The 19,183-nt window shown below is 46.8% G+C and overlaps 1 protein-coding gene across 2 annotated transcripts in view; it reads right to left on the bottom strand.

The window, feature by feature from the left end:
- Positions 1-19,183, bottom strand: part of sppl3 (signal peptide peptidase 3) — a 254,970-nt gene that overhangs the window by 139,832 nt on the left and 95,955 nt on the right. For both annotated transcript variants that reach the window (XM_038791581.1, XM_038791592.1), the window contains one exon: positions 13,916-13,993. In XM_038791581.1, the coding sequence (XP_038647509.1) occupies positions 13,916-13,993 (78 nt within the window). The remainder of the gene's footprint in view (positions 1-13,915; positions 13,994-19,183) is intronic.

Here is a 19,183-nt window from a genome sequence, read left to right as displayed (position 1 = left end):
AGACGAGGAATCCTATGGCGAGTAACTCACTCCTGATCCCCCCCAAAGCCTATCCACCATTTACAAGACACAAATCAGTGTAATGAATACCCTCCACTTGCCTGGATGAGTGCAGCTCCAACAACATTCAAGAGGCTCGACCAACATCCAGGACAAAGCATCCCGCTTGATTGCTACCACTTCCACAAACATTCAAACCCTCCACCACCGACAAACAGTGGCAGCTACATGTATCATCTACAAGATGTACTGCAGCAACTCACCAAGGTTCCTTAGACAGCATCTTTCAAACCCACGACCGCTATCACCTAGAACAGTGTTTTTCAAACTTTTTTGCCCGGGATCATCTTTACAACCAGCCATCCTTCGCGACGCAGCAGCCAGGCGACGCTCGCAACCCACGCCGGAAGGCCTGAACTTCGCATGTGACAGACGACCTGCTCTGTCCTCACGATCTCACTTGCTTTGTTATTCAATGTTTTCTGATAATGACTTCAGCTGAAAAGTTCTCGCTGCATCTGTTGAAAAATAGAGGTTTGTCCTCGAACTCGCCATGCTTAGTCTTCAAATGTCTTTGAGGGTTTCAACTTTAATTTGCCAGTGCTTCATTGTATACAACTCAAACTTTGAATTCTGATTTGCAGTGGCACAATTAATAATCCATACCACAAGTAATCACCTTTATGTCGCTTTGTTCCTGTTTTCAGCTTCTTCTCTGTTCACCAGAGGCCCTGGAGTTCACACAGGCACTGGTGCCAGCTGCAAAATGGAGGAATCTCTCGCGCACCCAGAACATGTGACTTCAGCGATCAAAGCACCTGATCAGCTCTCCGCCGCTGCTCCATGTAGGAAGACTCACCACCCTGACTTGGAAATACATCTCTATTCCTTCACTATCGCTGGGGCAACATCCTGGAACTCCCATTGGAGTTTCACAATGGGTTTCCCATTGGCTCTGGCTGGTCATGTGCCTCGCGTCTGACAGGCTGGGACTAGTCATGTGACTGCTCACCAATTGGTCAAGAGGCAAGTAGACCCCGCCTCCGAGGCGGGGTATAGGTACCCAGAGTTCCCGGCGGTCGGCCTTTCTCTGTAGTCGACCACTGGGCTAACAACTAGCTGATTAAAGCCACAGTTTGGATCTTAATCGTGTCTCGAGTCCAATTGATGGTACATCAATTTAATCAGCTGGAATTTTGGAATGGAGCTACGCATCAAGCCTGACTGCCTCCGCACCAGCCCGCATGCTTCAAATGCGTCTGCAATCTTTAAACACTGGCAGGCATGTTTTAATAGTTACCTGACGACTGCAGCCGGCAAGCCCACCAAGGAGCAGAAACTCCACATCCTCCACTCATGCGTGGGCACAGCGGTATACTCAATGATTGAGGACGAAAGCGATTATGATGCTGCCATGGAGATTCTCAAAGGACACTTTCTCCAGCCGATCAACGAAGTATACGCACGGCATCTCCTGACGCCTAGACAATAGTTCCCTGGTGAGTCACTCGACGAGTTTTACCAGGCCCTCACAACTCTAGGGAGAAAGTGCGCATGTCTCCAAGTTTCGGCGACTGAGCACATGGAACTTTTAATTAGAGACGCTTACGTTGCTGGCATGCAGTCCCCTTCTATCCGCCAACGATTGCTAGAGAAGAACGCCCTCAGCCTAGCTGAGGCACGGACTCTTGCAACCTCCCTGGTGGTTACTGACCTGAACGCCCGCGCATACGCCCCCGGCCGCGCGGCAACCCCCTGGACTTCATGGCACGCGCCACCCCCGTCCTCCGTGGACCCCCCCCCCCCCCCCCAAGCCTGTGCTGCGGGTCACTCCGACAAACTAGCGGGGCCCCGTTGCTATTTTTGTGGTCTCTCCAAGCACCCCCGCCCGCGCTGCCCGGCCCGCTCCGCGCAAGAGATGCAGGAAGAAGGGCCACTACGCGGTGGTCTGCCAGACCAAGTCAGTCGCTGCTGTTCCGCGCAGCAACAGCGGATCGGCGCCCCCCCCCCCCCGCGCCTCCCCTAGGGCCCAGCGCCGCGCACCAACCTCTCCTGCCCGCCTCCCGGCCCCACGATCCTCCCGACCCTCGCTCCCAGCTGCCCCGACCGGCCCGCGGACACCGCTGACACTGCCCCCAGCCGCCACGAGGTTCCCACGGGCGCCGCCAGCTTGGGACCCGGACACCACGTGCGGGTGCTGGGCGCCGCCATCTTGGGCCAACACGGAAGGCCCTGCAAGCGATTACTCTGCCACCGAGGAGGATCTGGAACTCTCACTACGACTTGCTTCCATCAAACTCGACCAGTCGCGACCACGCACGCTCGCCAAGACTACGACAACGATCCAGCTCAACGGACACAAAACGAGATGCCTGCTGGACTCCGGGAGCACGGAAAGTTTCGTCCACCCCGACACGGCAAGACGCTGCGCGATCCCCATCCATCCAGTTAAGCACAAGATTAAATTGGCCCCGGGTTCGCACTCCGTCCAAATCACCGGTTGCTGCAGTGGACCTCACGGTCCAGGGGAGGGTTTTCAGAAACTTCAAACTCCTCATCCTCCCCCGTCTAAGCGCTCCGGCACTCTTGGGCCTGGATTTCCAGTGCAACCTGCAGAGCTTGACCTTTCAATTCGGCCCCCCCATTCCCCCTCTTACTGTTTGCAGCCTTGCGTCCCTCAAAGTGGATCCCCCCCTTCCTTGTTTGCTAATCTCACCCCAGATTGTAAACCTGTCGCCACTTGGAGCAGACGATACAGTGCCCAGGACCGGACCTTCATCGGGCCCCGAGGTCCAGAGGCTTCTTAAGGAAGGAGTTATCGAGGCCAGCAACAGTCCCTGGTGAGCCCAAGTGCTGGTCGTTCGGACTGGGGAGAAAAACCGGATTGTCATCGATTACAGTCAGACCATCAACAGGTTTACACAGCTGGACGCGTATCCTCTCCCCCGTATTTCCGACCTGGTCAACAGGATCGCGAAAAACAAAGTCTTCTCCACGGGGGGCCTTAAGTCCGCCCCCTACCACCAGCTCCCCATCCACGCGAGTGACCAAAAGTACACCGTGTTTGAGGCAGATGGGGGCCTCTACCACTTCCTCAGGGTTCCATTCGGTGTCACAAATGGAGTCTCGGTCTTCCAACGGGAGATGGACCGAATGGTCGACAAGCACGATTTATGGGCCACCTTCCCGTATCTCGATAACGTCACCATCTGCGGCCACGACCAGCAGGACCACGACATCAACCTCCAAAAATTCCTCCGAACCGCAAAACTCCTTAATATAACTTACAATAAGGATAAGTGCGTGTTTAGCACCGACCATCTAGCCATCCTTGGCTACGTAGTGCGTAACGGAGTGATAGGCCCCGATCCCGAACGCATGCGCCCCCTGATGGAACTCCCGCTCCCCAACTCCCTCAAATCCCTCAAACGCTGCCTGGGCTTCTTCTCATATTATGCCCAGTGGGTCCTCAACTACGCTGACAAAGCCCGCCCCCTCATCCGGTCCACCTCCTTTCTCCTGTCGATGGAGGCCCGCCAGGCCTTTAGCCGCATCAAAGCGGATATCGCAAAGGCCACAATGCATGCTATCGACGAGTCCCTCCCATTCCAGGTCGAGAGAAACGCATCTGACGTAGCTCTGGCGGCCACCCTGAACCAAGCGGGCAGACCCGTGGCCTTCTTTTCACGAACCCTCCACGCTTCCGAAATCCGCCATTCCTCGGTGGAAAAGGAGGCACAGGCCATAGTCGAAGCTGTGCGATATTGGAGGCACCATCTGGCCGGCAGGAGGTTTACCCTCCTCACAGACCAACGGTCAGTCGCTTTCATGTTCGACAATGCACAGAGGGGCAAGATCAAGAACGACAAGATCTTACGGTGGCGGATCGAGTTGTCCACGTACAACTACGATATCTTGTATCGTCCTGGGAAGCTCAACGAGCCTCCCGATGCCCTATCCCACGGTACCTGCGCCAGCGCACAGATCGACCGCCTCCGCTCCCTCCACATGGACCTCTGCCATCCAGGGGTCACCCGTTTTTACCATTTTATTAAGACCCGCAACCTGCCCTACTCCGTTGAGGAAGTCAGGACCGTCACCAGGGACTGCCACGTCTGCGCCGAGTGCAAACCGCACTTCTATCACCCCGAACGAGCGCATCTGATCAAGGCATCCCGCCCCTTTGAACGTCTCAGTAGACACTTCAAGGGTCCCCTCCCCTCCAACAACCGTAACACATATTTCTTGAGTGTTATCGACGAATACTCCCGCTTCCCTTTCGCCATTCCCTGTCCCGACATGACCACAACAACCGTCATAAAGGCCCTCCTATCCATCTTCTCCCTGTTCGGTTACCCCGCGTACATCCACAGCCACCGGGGGTCCTCCTTTATGAGTGACGAACTGCGTCAGTTCCTGCTCAGCAGGGGCATAGCCTCTAGCAGGACGACCAGTTATAACCCCCGGGGTAACGGTCAGGTCGAGCGGGAGAACAGCACCATTTGGAAGACCATCCTGCTGGCCCTACGGTCCAGAGATCTCCCTATTCCACGTTGGCAAGAAGTCATCCCCGACGCCCTGCATTCAAACCTGTCTCTCCTCTGTACTACCACTAATCAAACACCTCATGAACGTCGCCTTGTTTTCCCCAGGAAGTCGTCCTCAGGATCCCCTCTCCCGACCTGGCTGGCCACCCCCGGGCCCATCTTGCTCCGGAAGCATGTGCGGGTGCACAAGTCCGACCCGTTGGTTGAGCGAGTCCAGTTACTCCACGCCATCCCGCAGTATGCGTACGTGGAGTATCCCGACGGTCGGCAGGATACGGTCTCACTTTGGGACCTGACACCCGTCGGCGTGCGGCCTTCTCCCCCTACATCAACACCTCCCACCCCCCCCACCCCAATTCCCCCAGCGCCCCCACGACCCAGCGCACATGCCCCCTCTCCCCCGATTACAGCGTCGCCACCACCGGGCCCGGGGTGCGGAGACACATCTACGACCGACGCTCCCGAAGGCAAGGACGACCATCGGCCCGACGTCACCAGCTCCACTGCGACGGTCCTCTAGAACACCACAGGCACCCGACAGGCTGATCGTGCCCATCTAATGCGACCATGGGACATTTTGGACTTTGTTGTTATTCTGTTGCATTTTAAGTAGTAGTAGTATTGTTTTTTTTGCCACGAGCCAGTGGGCAGCCCACCTTTCTCGATTTTCGCTGCTCATACCACCAGTCCTCGGACCCCCCCTTTCCCTCTCCTCCCCCCCCCTTTCCCTCTTCCCCCCCCCCCTTTCCCTCTTCCCCCCCCTTCCCTCTTCCCCCCCCCTTTCCCTCTTCCCCCCCCCTTTCCCTCTTCCCCCCCCCTTTCCCTCTTCCCCCCTTTCCCTCTTCCCCCCCCCCTTTCCCTCTTCCCCCCCCCCTTTCCCTCTTCCCTCCCCCCCCCCCTTTCCCTCCCCCCCCCCCTTTCCACTTACACCCCCCTCCCCTTCTTTCTCCACAAGGGATGAATGTGGTGGTATGAATGTGGGCACTGCCATTGGTGCAGAGCATGGGTTTCCCATTGGCTGGTCATGTGCCTCTTGTCCGATTGGCTGGGACTAGTCATGTGACTGCTCACCAATTGGTCGAGGGGCAAGTAGACCCCGCCTCCGAGATGGGGAATAAGTACCCAGAGTTCCCGGCAGTCGGCCTTTCTCTGTAGTCGACCACCGGGCTAACAACTAGCTGATTAAAGCCAAAGTTTGGATATTAATCGTGGCTAGAGTCCAATTGATGGTACATCACCCACATCCCGTAAATGAAAAGATTTGCATCTTACAAAATAGTTGATTAAGAATAGAACAATTGGCTACAATGTCACCGGTTAATTTTATTTCTACCTATACAGTGATGATTAATTCATATATTCCACATATTTTCATCATTATTGTACAGTACATGATATTACTACATTACCACTTATTGGTCCTTTTGTATTGGTGTCAGTGAGATGCATGTCTGCCTGCGATTGCCAAGGTTTGGGTTACACTACACTGGCTGCAAGCCAAAATGTAGAATTCGCAAAAACCTGAAAGACCAGTTTCTGGCAAGTCAGCACATATTCTGCTCTGCCAGTTCAAACAATCCCTGGCAGCTTTACAGCCAGTCTAAAATCTATGCTTGAGAAGGACTGGAATTACATAAAAACAACTTTAATACAGCCTTGTAAAGATGCTCAAGTGTGGTGGTCGTCCATTATGCAGACTTCAATTACTTACAGGGATAGTCTTCCCCATCAGTGCAAATCTTTCATTTATCACTTAATTAGATTCCATCAAGCCGTAATGTTGTTAATCACATGGTAGCAGCTCCTCTCCACACAATCCTTTCAGCAACCAAACCCTACAAACAGTGAGGAATTCCAGTCCAGTGAATTGGCTATGTTCCAGGAAGGCACATCATACTTTAACCATGAATCAGCAAACATCATCGATCGAAAATAAACAGAAATCTAATTGGCCTCAGGTGAGCATAAAAGATCACATGCTAATATTCAACGAGTTCTGCTATGATCCGAGCTAATATTTATCCCTCAAACTGTATCATTAAAACAGTTATTTGGCCACTGCTTTAAGATTATTCACAGGACCTGGCTGTGTGCAATTCGGCTGCAGTATATATATCTATATCAGTGGCTGCTGTACGTATCTACGATGTGGAGATGCCGGCGTTGGACTGGGATGAGCACAGTAAGAAGTCTTACAACACCAGGTGAAAGTCCAGTAGGATAATCACATTATAATCACACAACCTGTGATTATCCCTTTCTCCAGTTGCTCCGTCTGGACCAGTAGACTTAATTACCAGCAAAGACTCGCATTCAAAGTATCGTCTTGCATCATTGATTTTGTCTATATGTATGTTTCTGGAACCCACCTCTTCATTCACCTGAGGAAGGAGCAGCGCTCCGAAAGCTAGTGATTTGAAACAAACCTGTTGGACTTTAACCTGGTGTTGTAAGACTTCTTACTGTATGTATCTACATCAGAGCTTCGCTAACCTTCAGGCCATGGAACCTCTAGTGACCTCCCAGGTACAGCAGAGAAACCCAAGCATACACCGTCAACGTCCCTGTTGCTGCCACATAGGCGCACATACAGACACCCACTGCGAACAGGCCCTGCCCCCCCACACACACGCGCACTGCCCCCCCCCCCACATACATGCACTTCCCCCCACACTCACACGCTGACCCAACCCCCCCACTCACCGAACCCCCCACAATTCTTTCTTCCCTCACCCTCACTATGACCCGCCCCCCTTACTCACACTGCCCCCGCCCTCTAAACATCGGGAATCTCTCCCATAAATCATAAGCACGCTCTAGACTGCCCCACTGTTCCAAGGCTCACTCTGGACCACCCCACATGCTCCGGCACCCCCTCATGAGATTTGTTTCGATGCCCTCTCCCCATCACTCCACTCTTCATGCTCGTCCAATCAGGTAACTGTGCAGCATTTTTCAAACGTGCCTGTCTTGCCATGAACTCCCTGGGTTCCGCAGACCCCAGTTTGGGAACCCATGACCCACACCACTACAGTGACAGCACCTCAACTATACTTAATTGGCTGTTTAGAGCATAAGACAGAGAGATTCAAACATTTTCTACTGATTATGGTGTGGCTCTGATAGGAAGGTGGAGAAAGTTACAAGGACAGATAAAAATGAGGGAATTATTTGAGGCACAATAAGAGTTTAGAATCACAAAGTGAACATCCACAGAATGACAAACACTTTCAGGATGAACAATTGGGGGCCAAAGTGTCTAACGTTATGAGAGAGAGAGAGGATCTTGATGTTTTGGGCTGAAGAAACCCAAAGAAATAGGAATAATGGATGGAGTGCGGTTAATAAAAATTAATAAGAAAACCTTTAGAGATAAGCAAGTTATTATTAGACGGTATGAGAAGAGGTATTCATTGAAGAAACAAACAAGACCTCAGAAGAGCCAGAAAATATGGTCAGACACCTAAAGCTAAGAAGCAGTTTACAAGTCAACTGGATCTGTCTAGTCTACCATAAAAACAATACTTATGACATGGTGAGTTTGCCTACATGTAGCTCGAACATTATAAAGCAGAAAGATTAGATGGGACCTTGAGAGAAACAAATCTGGTGATAGTCTAAGAAGGGGTATCTAAGAAGCAATAAATGGCTTGAGGTGAAATAATACAAATATCTTCAGAAAGTACGAATACAAGGATTGCCACTAAATCCAAAGATGGGATGCATAATGTTCTAAAGAATATCCCCAGTTTTTGAGAAAGGAAGTTAGTTCAACAAGAAAACTGAGGATACCATTAGACTCAGTTCCATGTTCGATACAATGATTGATCACATATGGAGCACATCTATAGTCAATTTACTAAACACCTACCAAACTGGAATTGAGGAGAGCAAGCATGGTGACCTCCCTGACAAATAACATACCAAGATTTGCAACAACAAAAAAATGCTCGGTGTGCTCACCAACTAGATACACATAGAAAATGCCTTGACTTTAGGCTGATTCTGATATTAGATATAATTGCTGGCACTTCCCACAAATCTGTTGTGTTATGTAATTTGGAATAACAAGCTGCCACTTGAAATGAAAATCGCTTATTGTCACAAGTAGGCTTCAAATGAAGTTACTGTGAAAAGCCCCTAGATGCAGTTTTGAGTAAAAGATGCTCCAGACTTTGAAGTGAGTTCAATGTGTTTTATTGAAATATTAACAGTTCTCAATGAGTTTGGCTCTCTGCTAATCTAAATGTAGTAACTCAGTCTAACTGAACCAGCCTTGCTTGAAGCCACGTGCTGGGGTGTGATGCTGAGGATACACCCTGTCTCACTCTGTAGATGTTGGTCTGTGGAAAGAGGAGAGGTGCGAGTGCCTCATCTCTTTTATAGTGAGATACCACCAGAGTGTCCTGACTGCTCATTGGTCATGTCCTATTCTGTGTGTTCATTAGCTGCATGTTTGCATATCATGACAAAGTCTAATTCTTATTCGAATCACCTAACTGCTGATTGCATTCGACTACTACAGGTCAGAGCTCCCAGAAAACTATACTTCTCCAGTCTAAAAACTGGGTTCTCCGATTCCCTCCCCCAGTCCAAAGATGTGCAGGTCAGGTGGATTGGCCATGCTAAATGGCCCCCTCGTGTCCAGGGCTGTGAAGGTTAGGTTAAGGTGTTATTGGGAAGTGGATTTGCGCAGAGTGCTCTTTCAGAAGGTTGGTGCAGACTTGATGGGCCAAATGGCCTCCTTCTGCACTGTATGAATTCTATGAACAAAGTAGTTTTTTTTTGTGATAAAAATGCATTCTCTGTTAATCTTCTTTTGCCACATCATGTAATTACCTGATTATTTTAAGCAGATAGCAGAAATTCAGTTCAAAACTTTAACATTTGCGTGAGACATTTTCAATGGAAACAGCCTGTTCATTTTAAAATGCATTGTTTCAATGAATGTTAGTACAACAACTGCATTCTGTGTGCAAGTCTCTGGAGTACTTCATCAATCCAGGTCTTCTGCAGAACCCAGTTACCATAGCAAAAGTTGCATTTTTTTCTTACATATAAAGTACAACATTGAAAGAGGCCTTTCAGCGCAATGGGCCTCGGGTATGTTCCATTTGAGCCTCCTCCCACCTTAATTCATCCGATCTCATCAGTATATCCCCCTATTAGTTCTCTACATCTACCAGAGTGTGTCTGTACATCTTTTTTGTAGTTGGTACCTTCCGAGTTGCACAAAGAATGTTCAGAAAAATAGAATGGTCTTAAGAATCTACAAATTTGCTACTTTTCAAAGGCTTCTTTAATGCAAAAAAAAGAAAAAAATGGTTCTGGATGCTCTTTATATACCAATGGCATACCTGGTCTAGTGACCAGACACAAATGTTCTCAATTGCACACTTAGTAAGTTTAGTAAATTGTGTCAATAAATTTCTGCAGTGCACTCTCTTGTAATATGCTGGGATTAGCATCCATCGATTGCTTAATCAGCAAGTTCACCAAGCGGTACGATAATGAATCCAAACCATTCAAGTCTTGCCCCTCCCGATCTTAAATCTCCTCCAGCCCAACAACCTTCCCAACCTGAAATGCAGCACTGTTCCTCATGTAAAACTGGCCTTTTGTGTGCCCCTTCACTTGCTCCATTATTGGCAATGCGTCTTCAACCACCTGGGCCCCATGCACTGAAATTCTCTAAATTCCACGATCTCCAATCCATTAAAACAGTTCTAAAACCTACGTCTTTGGCTAAGCTTTTAGTCACTTCTCCCAATATCTTCTTCATTGGCCCAGCACCCATTTTTATCTAATTGCACCTATATGAAGCTCTTTGGTATGATTTTGTCATTTATTTATTTAATGCACATATAGTCACAGAGCCAAGCAACAGCCTCATCAGTGGCTGGATGGAGTTTTCTTTAAGTCTGGCTTGAGGTTTAGTCAGCAGCCACTCAACAATATGTGTCATTATTTGGGCTGCACCGCAGCTACAGCCTGGATGGTCTTGGACAACCCTCGCTGATGTTGGGTGGCTGCACAGAAGGCTTGGCTAGTCCGGAAACCGTTTAAAAGGGCCCACATTGTTGCCATAGTAGATCGAAGCCAGGTGTACGAGCGGTGAGGTCTTCGATCAGAGTGGTTCCTGGTAAATATTTTCTCCTGCCAAATGTCCTCAGTTACTCCTGAGCGTGTTGGGGTTAGACATATGGGGTGGCATGAGGGAAGGTGCACTGCTGTTGGTTGAATAGGTCCTTGAATAAAGGCAGGCTTTCTTTGGAGTAGACCTTCTCCAGCAACCTGCTTGTTGCAATCACGCTCCTGATGTTGGGACGGAATGTTGCTCACGATTGGGACCAAAGAGTGGAGTTGGTCAAAGAATACCTGTGATGATGCGCATGTTGAGTTGAATTGCACAATGGTAAATTTGGTCTGTGCAGATTGGTACCATACTGGTGTGCAGTATTTTGCAGTTGAGTACGTGATGGCAAGAGCAGATGTCCTTAAGAGTCTTGACCTTTGATCCCCATGAGTACTCGCCACCTTAGTGAGGAGATTATTACGGACTTTAATTTTTTCTGCAGTCTTGATGAGGCGGTGTGTATACGAGGGTTCTGCCAAGGATGGCACCAAGATAAATAGGTGCTTCAGTCTCTGACCACCCAGGGAGATGTTCGACTCCCTCTTAGCACTAGCATTGTGAAAGTGGAATGTGTTAAAGAGAGTGTTTTACTGGTGCTTGGTTTTAAGCACCAGTTTAGCTCAGTTGGCTGGACTGCTGGTTTGTGATGCAGAGTGAGGCCAATAGTGCAGGTTCAATTCCCATACTGGCTGAGATTATTAATGAAGGCCCACCTGCATTAATAATTGCATGGGTGATGGGAGAAGTACTGGGTATAGTGGAGGGGTGGACGAGATTGTCTCGGAGGGAATGGTCTCTGCGGAATGTTGACAAGAGGGTGTGAAGGGAAGATGTGTTTGGTGGTGGCATCACGCTGGAGTTGGCAAAAATGGCGGAGGATTATGCTTTGCATACAGAGGCTGGTGGCAAACGCGCCACTACCCTCTCCCACTCCACTGCCTCCCAGAACAAGGATAGAGTCCCCCTCGTTCTCACAATTCATCCCACCAGCCTCCGTATGCAAAGCATAATCCTCCGGCATTTTCGCCAACTCCAGCGTGATGCCACTACCAAACACATCTTGCCTTCACTCCCTCTGTCAGCATTCCGCAGAGACCATTCCCTCCGAGACAATCTAGTCCACTCCTCCACCATAGCCAGTACCTCTCCCATGCAATCGCAGAAGGTGTAATACATGCCCCTTTACCTCTTCCATGCTTAACATTCCAGGCCCAAAACACACATTCCAGGTTAAGCAGCGTTTCACTTGCATCTCTTCCAATTTGGTCTACTGCATTCGCTGCTCCCAATGTGGTCTCCTCTATATCGGAGAGACCAAACGCAGACTGGGTGATCGCTTTGCTGAGCATCTTCGGTCTGTGCGCATTCAGGATCCTGACCTTCTTGTTGCTTGCCATTTTAATATAAGTCCCTGCTCCCATGCCCACATGTCTGTTCTTGGCCTGCTGCAATGTTCCAGTGAAGCGCAACGCAAACTGGAGGAACAACATCTCATCTTCCGGTTAGGCACGCTACAGCCTTCCGGCCTTAACATCGAATTCAACAACTTCAGATGATCAGCCCCACCTCGACCCATTTGTTTTCATTTCATTTTAGCTGTCTTTTCCATTTCTTTCTTTCTTAATATACATTTAATTTCTCCCCCCCCCCCCATCCCAATCTTATCCACCTTTCCTGCACCTTTCTCCTCTTTGCTTCCCCCTTCCCCTCCCCCCACACCTACAGTCTATCCTCTGATGTTAGTTTCTCTGCTGTTTGACCTTTCACATCTTTTGTCCTCTCTGGGGACTGCCATTAACAGTCTTTCCCCTTGGTATCTGTGGCCATTAGCACCCGGTTTCCCTGGGTTTCTGTGGCTATGACCCATCTTTCATTCTCATTCCACAGTATAAATATTTCCCACTCTCTCTGTCTGTTAGCTTTGACAAAGAGTCATAGGACTCGAAACGTTAGCTCTTTTCTCTCCCTACAGATGCTGCCAGACTTGCTGAGATTTTCCAACATTTTCCCTTTCGTTTCAGATTCCAGCATCCGCAGTAATTTTCTTTTCTCTTCTTATGGTCACCTGGGTCTTTGGCGGCTTTATTTGTTTAGCACCTTTATTTGTTTTACTTTATATGGAGGATACCTGCTGTTCAAACACTGTTCAAACAGGGTCAGAGATTGATGGTCTACCTCTTCAGTTCATATCCTCTACCCAGCACAGCAGTACAATCATAGAGTCTACGGCACCAGAAATCTAAACATAGCAAAATGCAAAAGAAAAATAATTTGCCTTTAGGCTTCCTCAGGCTATTCGCTACTCCAACGATCAATGTTTTCCAATTCAGCAGTTTCTACATGTCGTTACTCCTCTCCATTTTATGTTGTTCTATTATCTTTGACAATTCCCACATTTCTCTATCTCCTCATGGCTTCCCCTGTGTCTCAAGGTCACATGAGTGTAGCTTTACGAAACAACATTTTATTTAGGCTTTTACAAAGGGTCATCTGGACTCGAAACATTAGCTCTTTTCTCGACCTACAGATGCTGCCAGACCTGCAGAGATTTTCCAGCATTTTCTCTCTGGGTTCAGATTCCAGCATCCGCAGTAATTTGCTTTTATTTAGGTTGACAGCTTCAGTGACCTCAGGAACAAATAGCTACTTATCATTAATACTAATCTGAAATGACTGCAGTTGAGTGCCAACTTCAATTCCAAATCTGTCAGCATTCAATGTCGGAAACAACAAAGATTTGTTGATTCTAAACATAAATGGAAGTCAGAAAAGTTTAATTAATTTGCCTCCCATCCATTCTACGCCATCCAACATGTTAGGCATAATTAGCAGAAGACACCAAATTAGTTCTTTAACCACAACCACAAGTCAAACTTGATATAATAAACCCAAATCAATTCTGCCAAAATGCAACTGCTTTGAAGAAAACCACCTTCAGGGTGGTATTTTCTTCAAAGGATAAACCTATACAGACATGCATATAAAAAGGAAGCAAGACAAGGCCTTTCGGCCATTGGAGCCTGCTCTGCTATTCATTATGATCATGGCTGATCATATCTTGATCCCGCATTCCACCATATCCCTTGATCCTTTCCGAATGCCCCACCGAAGTCAGCTTCCAGGGGTCACAGTTCTCAGCACCTGTGTTAATGTTCGTTATACACAATGCATAGTCAGTCAATCAATGCCTATATAAATACATCTCTGCTACCAAAGCTAATAACAAACTTACCTGAAGCTTCCATAGACAATGAGTAAAATGGAGATGAGGAAGGTAGAAACTTGACTGGAATCCACAAGGGAATAGGCCCTAAAGAAGGAAGTGAAAACAAAATTTAGATTATTATAATTGAAAGAGACATTACATCATTAAGCATTTTCAAACTATTTTAAATGTTTGTTAATTTAATTAAGTTTTCCCAATGCCTTGTCAAGATTTTCCATTGGCCAGCTGAACTACAGGAAGGTCACAGATCCAATGTGCCGAGAGAGATGATGGTCACCAATCAAGATCCCAGAGTGAAAAATGCAAAAATGGTCAGCAATTTCAACTGCTTTTGCCAGAAGTGCAGTTGTGTATGGTTGGGGAGACTGCATCGTGGTGTTGTTACGGCTCAGACATGAATAATAATTGCCATGGGAATCAACCTTGGATCAATAGTAGCTCTCCCACCTCAGAGTCAGAGGGTAAAGCGTTCAAAGCCTCACTCGATAAGACTTCAGTACGTATTCTTGGTTTACAAATGCAGAGTACAACTGGAGTTCATTGACTTTCTCAGCTGAATGCAAAAGGTACCAGGCGAGTTCTCCTGGTGTCCTGGCCAACACTGATCCCTCAAACAACATGACCCAAAGAGACTGACTGGTAATTTCTCTCATTAATGTGTGTAAGACCTTGCTGTAAATTAATTGTCGCATTTCCCTACATTAAAAATCATTACACTTCAAACGTGCCTCTTCAGCTGTGAAGTAATCCACAGCTTTCTAAATATAAAATACATAATTTATGTCAAAAAATCGAGACGTCAGCTCATTCTGAAAACAGATGCATGCAGTTATCAGCAATTCCTCCGAACAGAAACATTCCTATTCACATTTTTAAAAAGCTAAATATTTAAGAAATTCTCTAATAATTAGCCACATTGCAACAAGAGAACTACAATTTAAAACATGATGCAGTCTACCTCAGAACACACCAAAATTTCCTTAAATGTCAACCCACCACATTGAGTAGTCAATTTTTATTTCTTCAATAACAAATCTAATCTTTTGTAAATTCCCCAAAAATCATTTTTTTAAATTATTTTCTCATGGGATGTGGATGCTGCAGGAAAACTCAAGAATTATTGCCCATTCCTGAGTGCCCTTGAAGTGATGCTGAGCTGCCTCTTGAACAGCTGCAGTCCATGTGGTGTAGGTACACCCTCCACCCTCTGTACAATTTGCACTACGCATTGTTATTTTGTATACTCAAAACAAAAGTATAAGCATTTGCAGGGGCTATGGATAAATAATTGCATGCATACAAGTAATTGTGAACTAGTATTTTGTCAGGTATGTTTAGGTCACGATATTTTACAGTATTAGAGCTGAAGACGTTTTTATTAAACTATAAACTATCATACTTAATTCCCCAAAGAACACAATCAAGAAAGATTTCCAGACAAACTTTGCATTGGGCTATGGTTTTCTTGTGTCAAAATCTGGAGTATTACTTCAAATAACCCGTTAGCTGTCTAAAGTCAGGATGAAGTATAAACCATGTTATAATTTGCATTCGTGCATTCTCAATTTAGACAAATCCCACTCCACATAGGTCATTGTAATTGCTGGCAACAACAACCCACACAATAATGGATTGGCGACAAATTTGGATTCTTGTTTCTATTGAAGGTGATGGATAATACATCACGACAGGTGCATGTATTATCAAGCAGCTCACACAACATTGCCTTGCCATCAGTTATAATTCACATAAAAGTGCTTTACTCGGAATATAACATCCTGAATAAATGATACAATTCCTTAAACATTTGTCATGAATTTAGGCCCACTGCCCTTTCGTACCATGTAATATTTTAAGAAATCCCAAAGTATGGCATAGACTTTAAGCATGAGCTATTCCAGCAAGGTTAATCCATATTAACAGTTAGCGGAATTTCAACAGGCAATCACGAAACAGCAGACATTAAGCTACATCCAAGAGAGAGAATGTAGAAAAAAGTTTGGTTTCTCCGTCGCGTTTTGCAGAATGTACAAGTTAATTGTATCACGAGGACTTCAGCTGCAAATAAAACACTGAATAGGGGGTCACGTGATGTGAGCGTGGGAACGGCTGCGTTTTCGCGAACTTTGGTTCTACTTGTCTTTTAATTATTTTATTATAAATTTAGAGTACCCAATTCCTTTTTTCCCAATTAAGGGGCAATTAAGCACGGCCATTTCACCTAGCTTGCACATAGAACATAGAACAGTACAGCACAGAACAGGCCCTTCGGCCCTCAATGTTGTGCCGAGCCATGATCACCCTACTCAAACCCACGTATCCACCCTATACCCGTAACCCAACAACCCCCCCCCTTAACCTTACGTTTATTAGGACACTACGGGCAATTTAGCATGGCCAATCCACCTAACCCGCACATCTTTGGACTGTGGGAGGAAACCGGAGCACCCGGAGGAAACCCACGCACACAGGGGGAGGACGTGCAGACTCCACACAGACAGTGACCCAGCCGGGAATCGAACCTGGGACCCTGGAGCTGAGAAGCATTTATGCTAACCACCATGCTACCCTGCTGCCCCAAATCTTTTTTGGTGTGGGTGTGAGACCCACGCAGACACAGGGAGAATGTGCAAACTCCAGATGGGTTCGAACCTGGGCGTTTGGTGCCATGAGGCAGTGGTGCTAACCACTATGCAAATATCCTTTTAGAACGAGTGCCCTTGTAAATTCTCTGTAATTTTTAAATTTCTGTATCATGGTGTGAAAGAATCGGTGTCTGGTTCCTGCAAGGGTATAAGCAGGTCTTGTATCCAAGAATAGGACGTCATAATGTATTATTGGTGCCTCGAGTTGAGGGCGATGTGTCCCTCTGCGCACCCGAACATAGCACGAAGATCTTATCCTGAACTTTCGTAGGCAATACGAGCAATCCTGGGCTTTTGTGGAAAAACTTCAATAAAAATAAATTTTTTAAAATGTTGGAAAAATGGGCTGTATTTCAGATTTCCACGTCAACGACGTCCTGCACACCGAGGTTTATTAGGTACACACCTGCGATTTCCCGAAAAAACTTTCAAAATGCAGCCAAAATATTTTCATTATTTATGAATCAATTGCACAATTAATCAGACACGATGGTAATTTATTCATACTGCATAAACAGTCCTGGAATCATCATTGACTAACTGACGAATTCTACACGGTATTCATTGGAAATCACAAACATCAACAGCATAATCTAAGACCCCTCCCACCCAGGTTGTTCTCTTCCAACTTCTTTCTTCGGGCAGGAAATACCAAAGTCTGACAACACGCACGAACAAGATTGAAAAACAAGAAGCTATCAGACTCCTGAATGACCCTCTTTTGGACTGAGTTGATCTCTCCATGCACCTTCGCTACTGGGTAGCACTACACACCCGATGTCTATGAATTTATCTTGTATATTGATCGTATGTCCTATGTTTCTCGTGTATGGAACGATCTGCCTCATCTGTATGCAGAACTATACTATTCACTGTACCCCGGTACACGTGACAATAAATCCAAATCCCTCCCATCTGTTTTGACGATGCCATGAGCCAAACCAATGCTTTTGCATTTCCTTTTACATTTTCCCCAGTGTTCAGGCAGTAAAATTGAATCCTCTATATGCAAATCACAATATCCACTAACGCCATCCTGAGGGTTACCATTGACCAGAAACTGAACTGTACCAGCCACAATAAATACTGCGGGTGCAAGAACAGATCAAAGGCTGAAAATCCTGTGGCAAGTAACTCACCTCTCCTGACCACAAACCCCCCACCCACCCCCCCGTCCTCCACCCCGTCCCCCACCCACACGCACTCCCCCAAAGCCGGTCCACCATCTACAAGGCACAAGTCAGGAGTGGGAATTAAATATTATCCACTTGCCTGGATGAGTAGGTCCAACATCACAAGCTCAACACCAGCCAGGATAAAGTAGCCCACTTGATTAGCACCACATCCATCAACTTATATATTCACTCTCTCCCCACTAAAGCTTAGTGGCAGCAGCATGTACCACCTACCAGACGGACAGCAGCAATTCACCAAAGCTCCTTAAATAGCACTCGTCAAACCCACAACCTCTACCAGCTCGTAGGACAGGAGCAAACTCTCCTCCAAATCACACACCATCCTGACTTGGAACAATATCATCGTTTCTTCACTGCCACTGGGTCAAAATCCTGCAACTCCCTTTCTAACACAAATGTGGATGTTCATACAACACATGAACTACTCGTGGTTCAAGGAGGTAACACATCACCATCTTCGAGGGTAATTAGGGAAGCGCACGGTGGCACTGTGGTTAACACTGCTGCCTCACAGCTCCAGGGACCTGGGTTCAATTCCGGCCTTGGGTGACTGTGTGTGGAGTTTGCAGTTTCTCCCTCATGTCTGTGTGGATTTCCTCCGGGTACTCCGTTTCTTCCCACTGTCCGAAGAAGTGCAGGTTAGGTGGACTGGCCATGTTAAAATTGCCCCTTAGTGTTCAAACAGTTAGGTGGGGTTATTGGGATGGGGAGAGGCATGGCCATAAGTAGGTGCTCTTTCCAAGGGCCAGTGGAGACTCGATGGGCCAAATGGCCTCCTTCTGCACTGTAAATTCTATAATTCTATAAATGCTGTCCAAGCTAGCAACGCCCACATTCCATGAACACGTTTTTTTGTTTTTTAAATTATGGGGTGGCGAAGAGAATCAAATAATCTGGGTTTTTTTTTAAAAAGTCAATGGAACTAGTGCAAGGAGGAGGATCGACTCAAACTTCCCAACCAAGTAAGCCAAATAGTGCCATTGCATCAATTCATAAAAATTAAAGGAAAACCATACCGACAACTGTAAAGTGATCCATGTGGGATTTTTCTTCCTGTAATGTTGGTTATTCTTTCAGTTGGTGCAAAGTCAATAAGTAAATATCACCGAGCACTCAATCAGGAAGAAGTTATATGAATGTTTAAAAAAACACTGTACGCTACTTCAAGGAGAAAAATAAACTAAATTTGGGCAATTAAGTGTTTACTTGTTTTTTTTAAAATTAAAAGTATGCTTTTTCTGTAAAATTGTGTAATTGGCCTTCTCTGCCCACAGATGCTGTCAGACCAGAGATTGTCCAGTATTTTCTGTTTTTGTTTCAGATTCCAGCATCTGGAGTAATTTGCTTTTATCAACCTGAATAACTGCCTGCCTGAGTAACTGTCTTTAACCCCCAATCTGTTTTGCTACCAGTTCCATAACTTGTCCCCTGGC

This window comes from Scyliorhinus canicula, chromosome 1 (assembly GCF_902713615.1).
Source record: "Scyliorhinus canicula chromosome 1, sScyCan1.1, whole genome shotgun sequence".
Lineage (NCBI taxonomy): Eukaryota > Metazoa > Chordata > Chondrichthyes > Carcharhiniformes > Scyliorhinidae > Scyliorhinus > Scyliorhinus canicula.
Note: the sequence above shows the minus strand (reverse complement) of the source record. Positions and strands in the feature narration are given on the sequence as shown.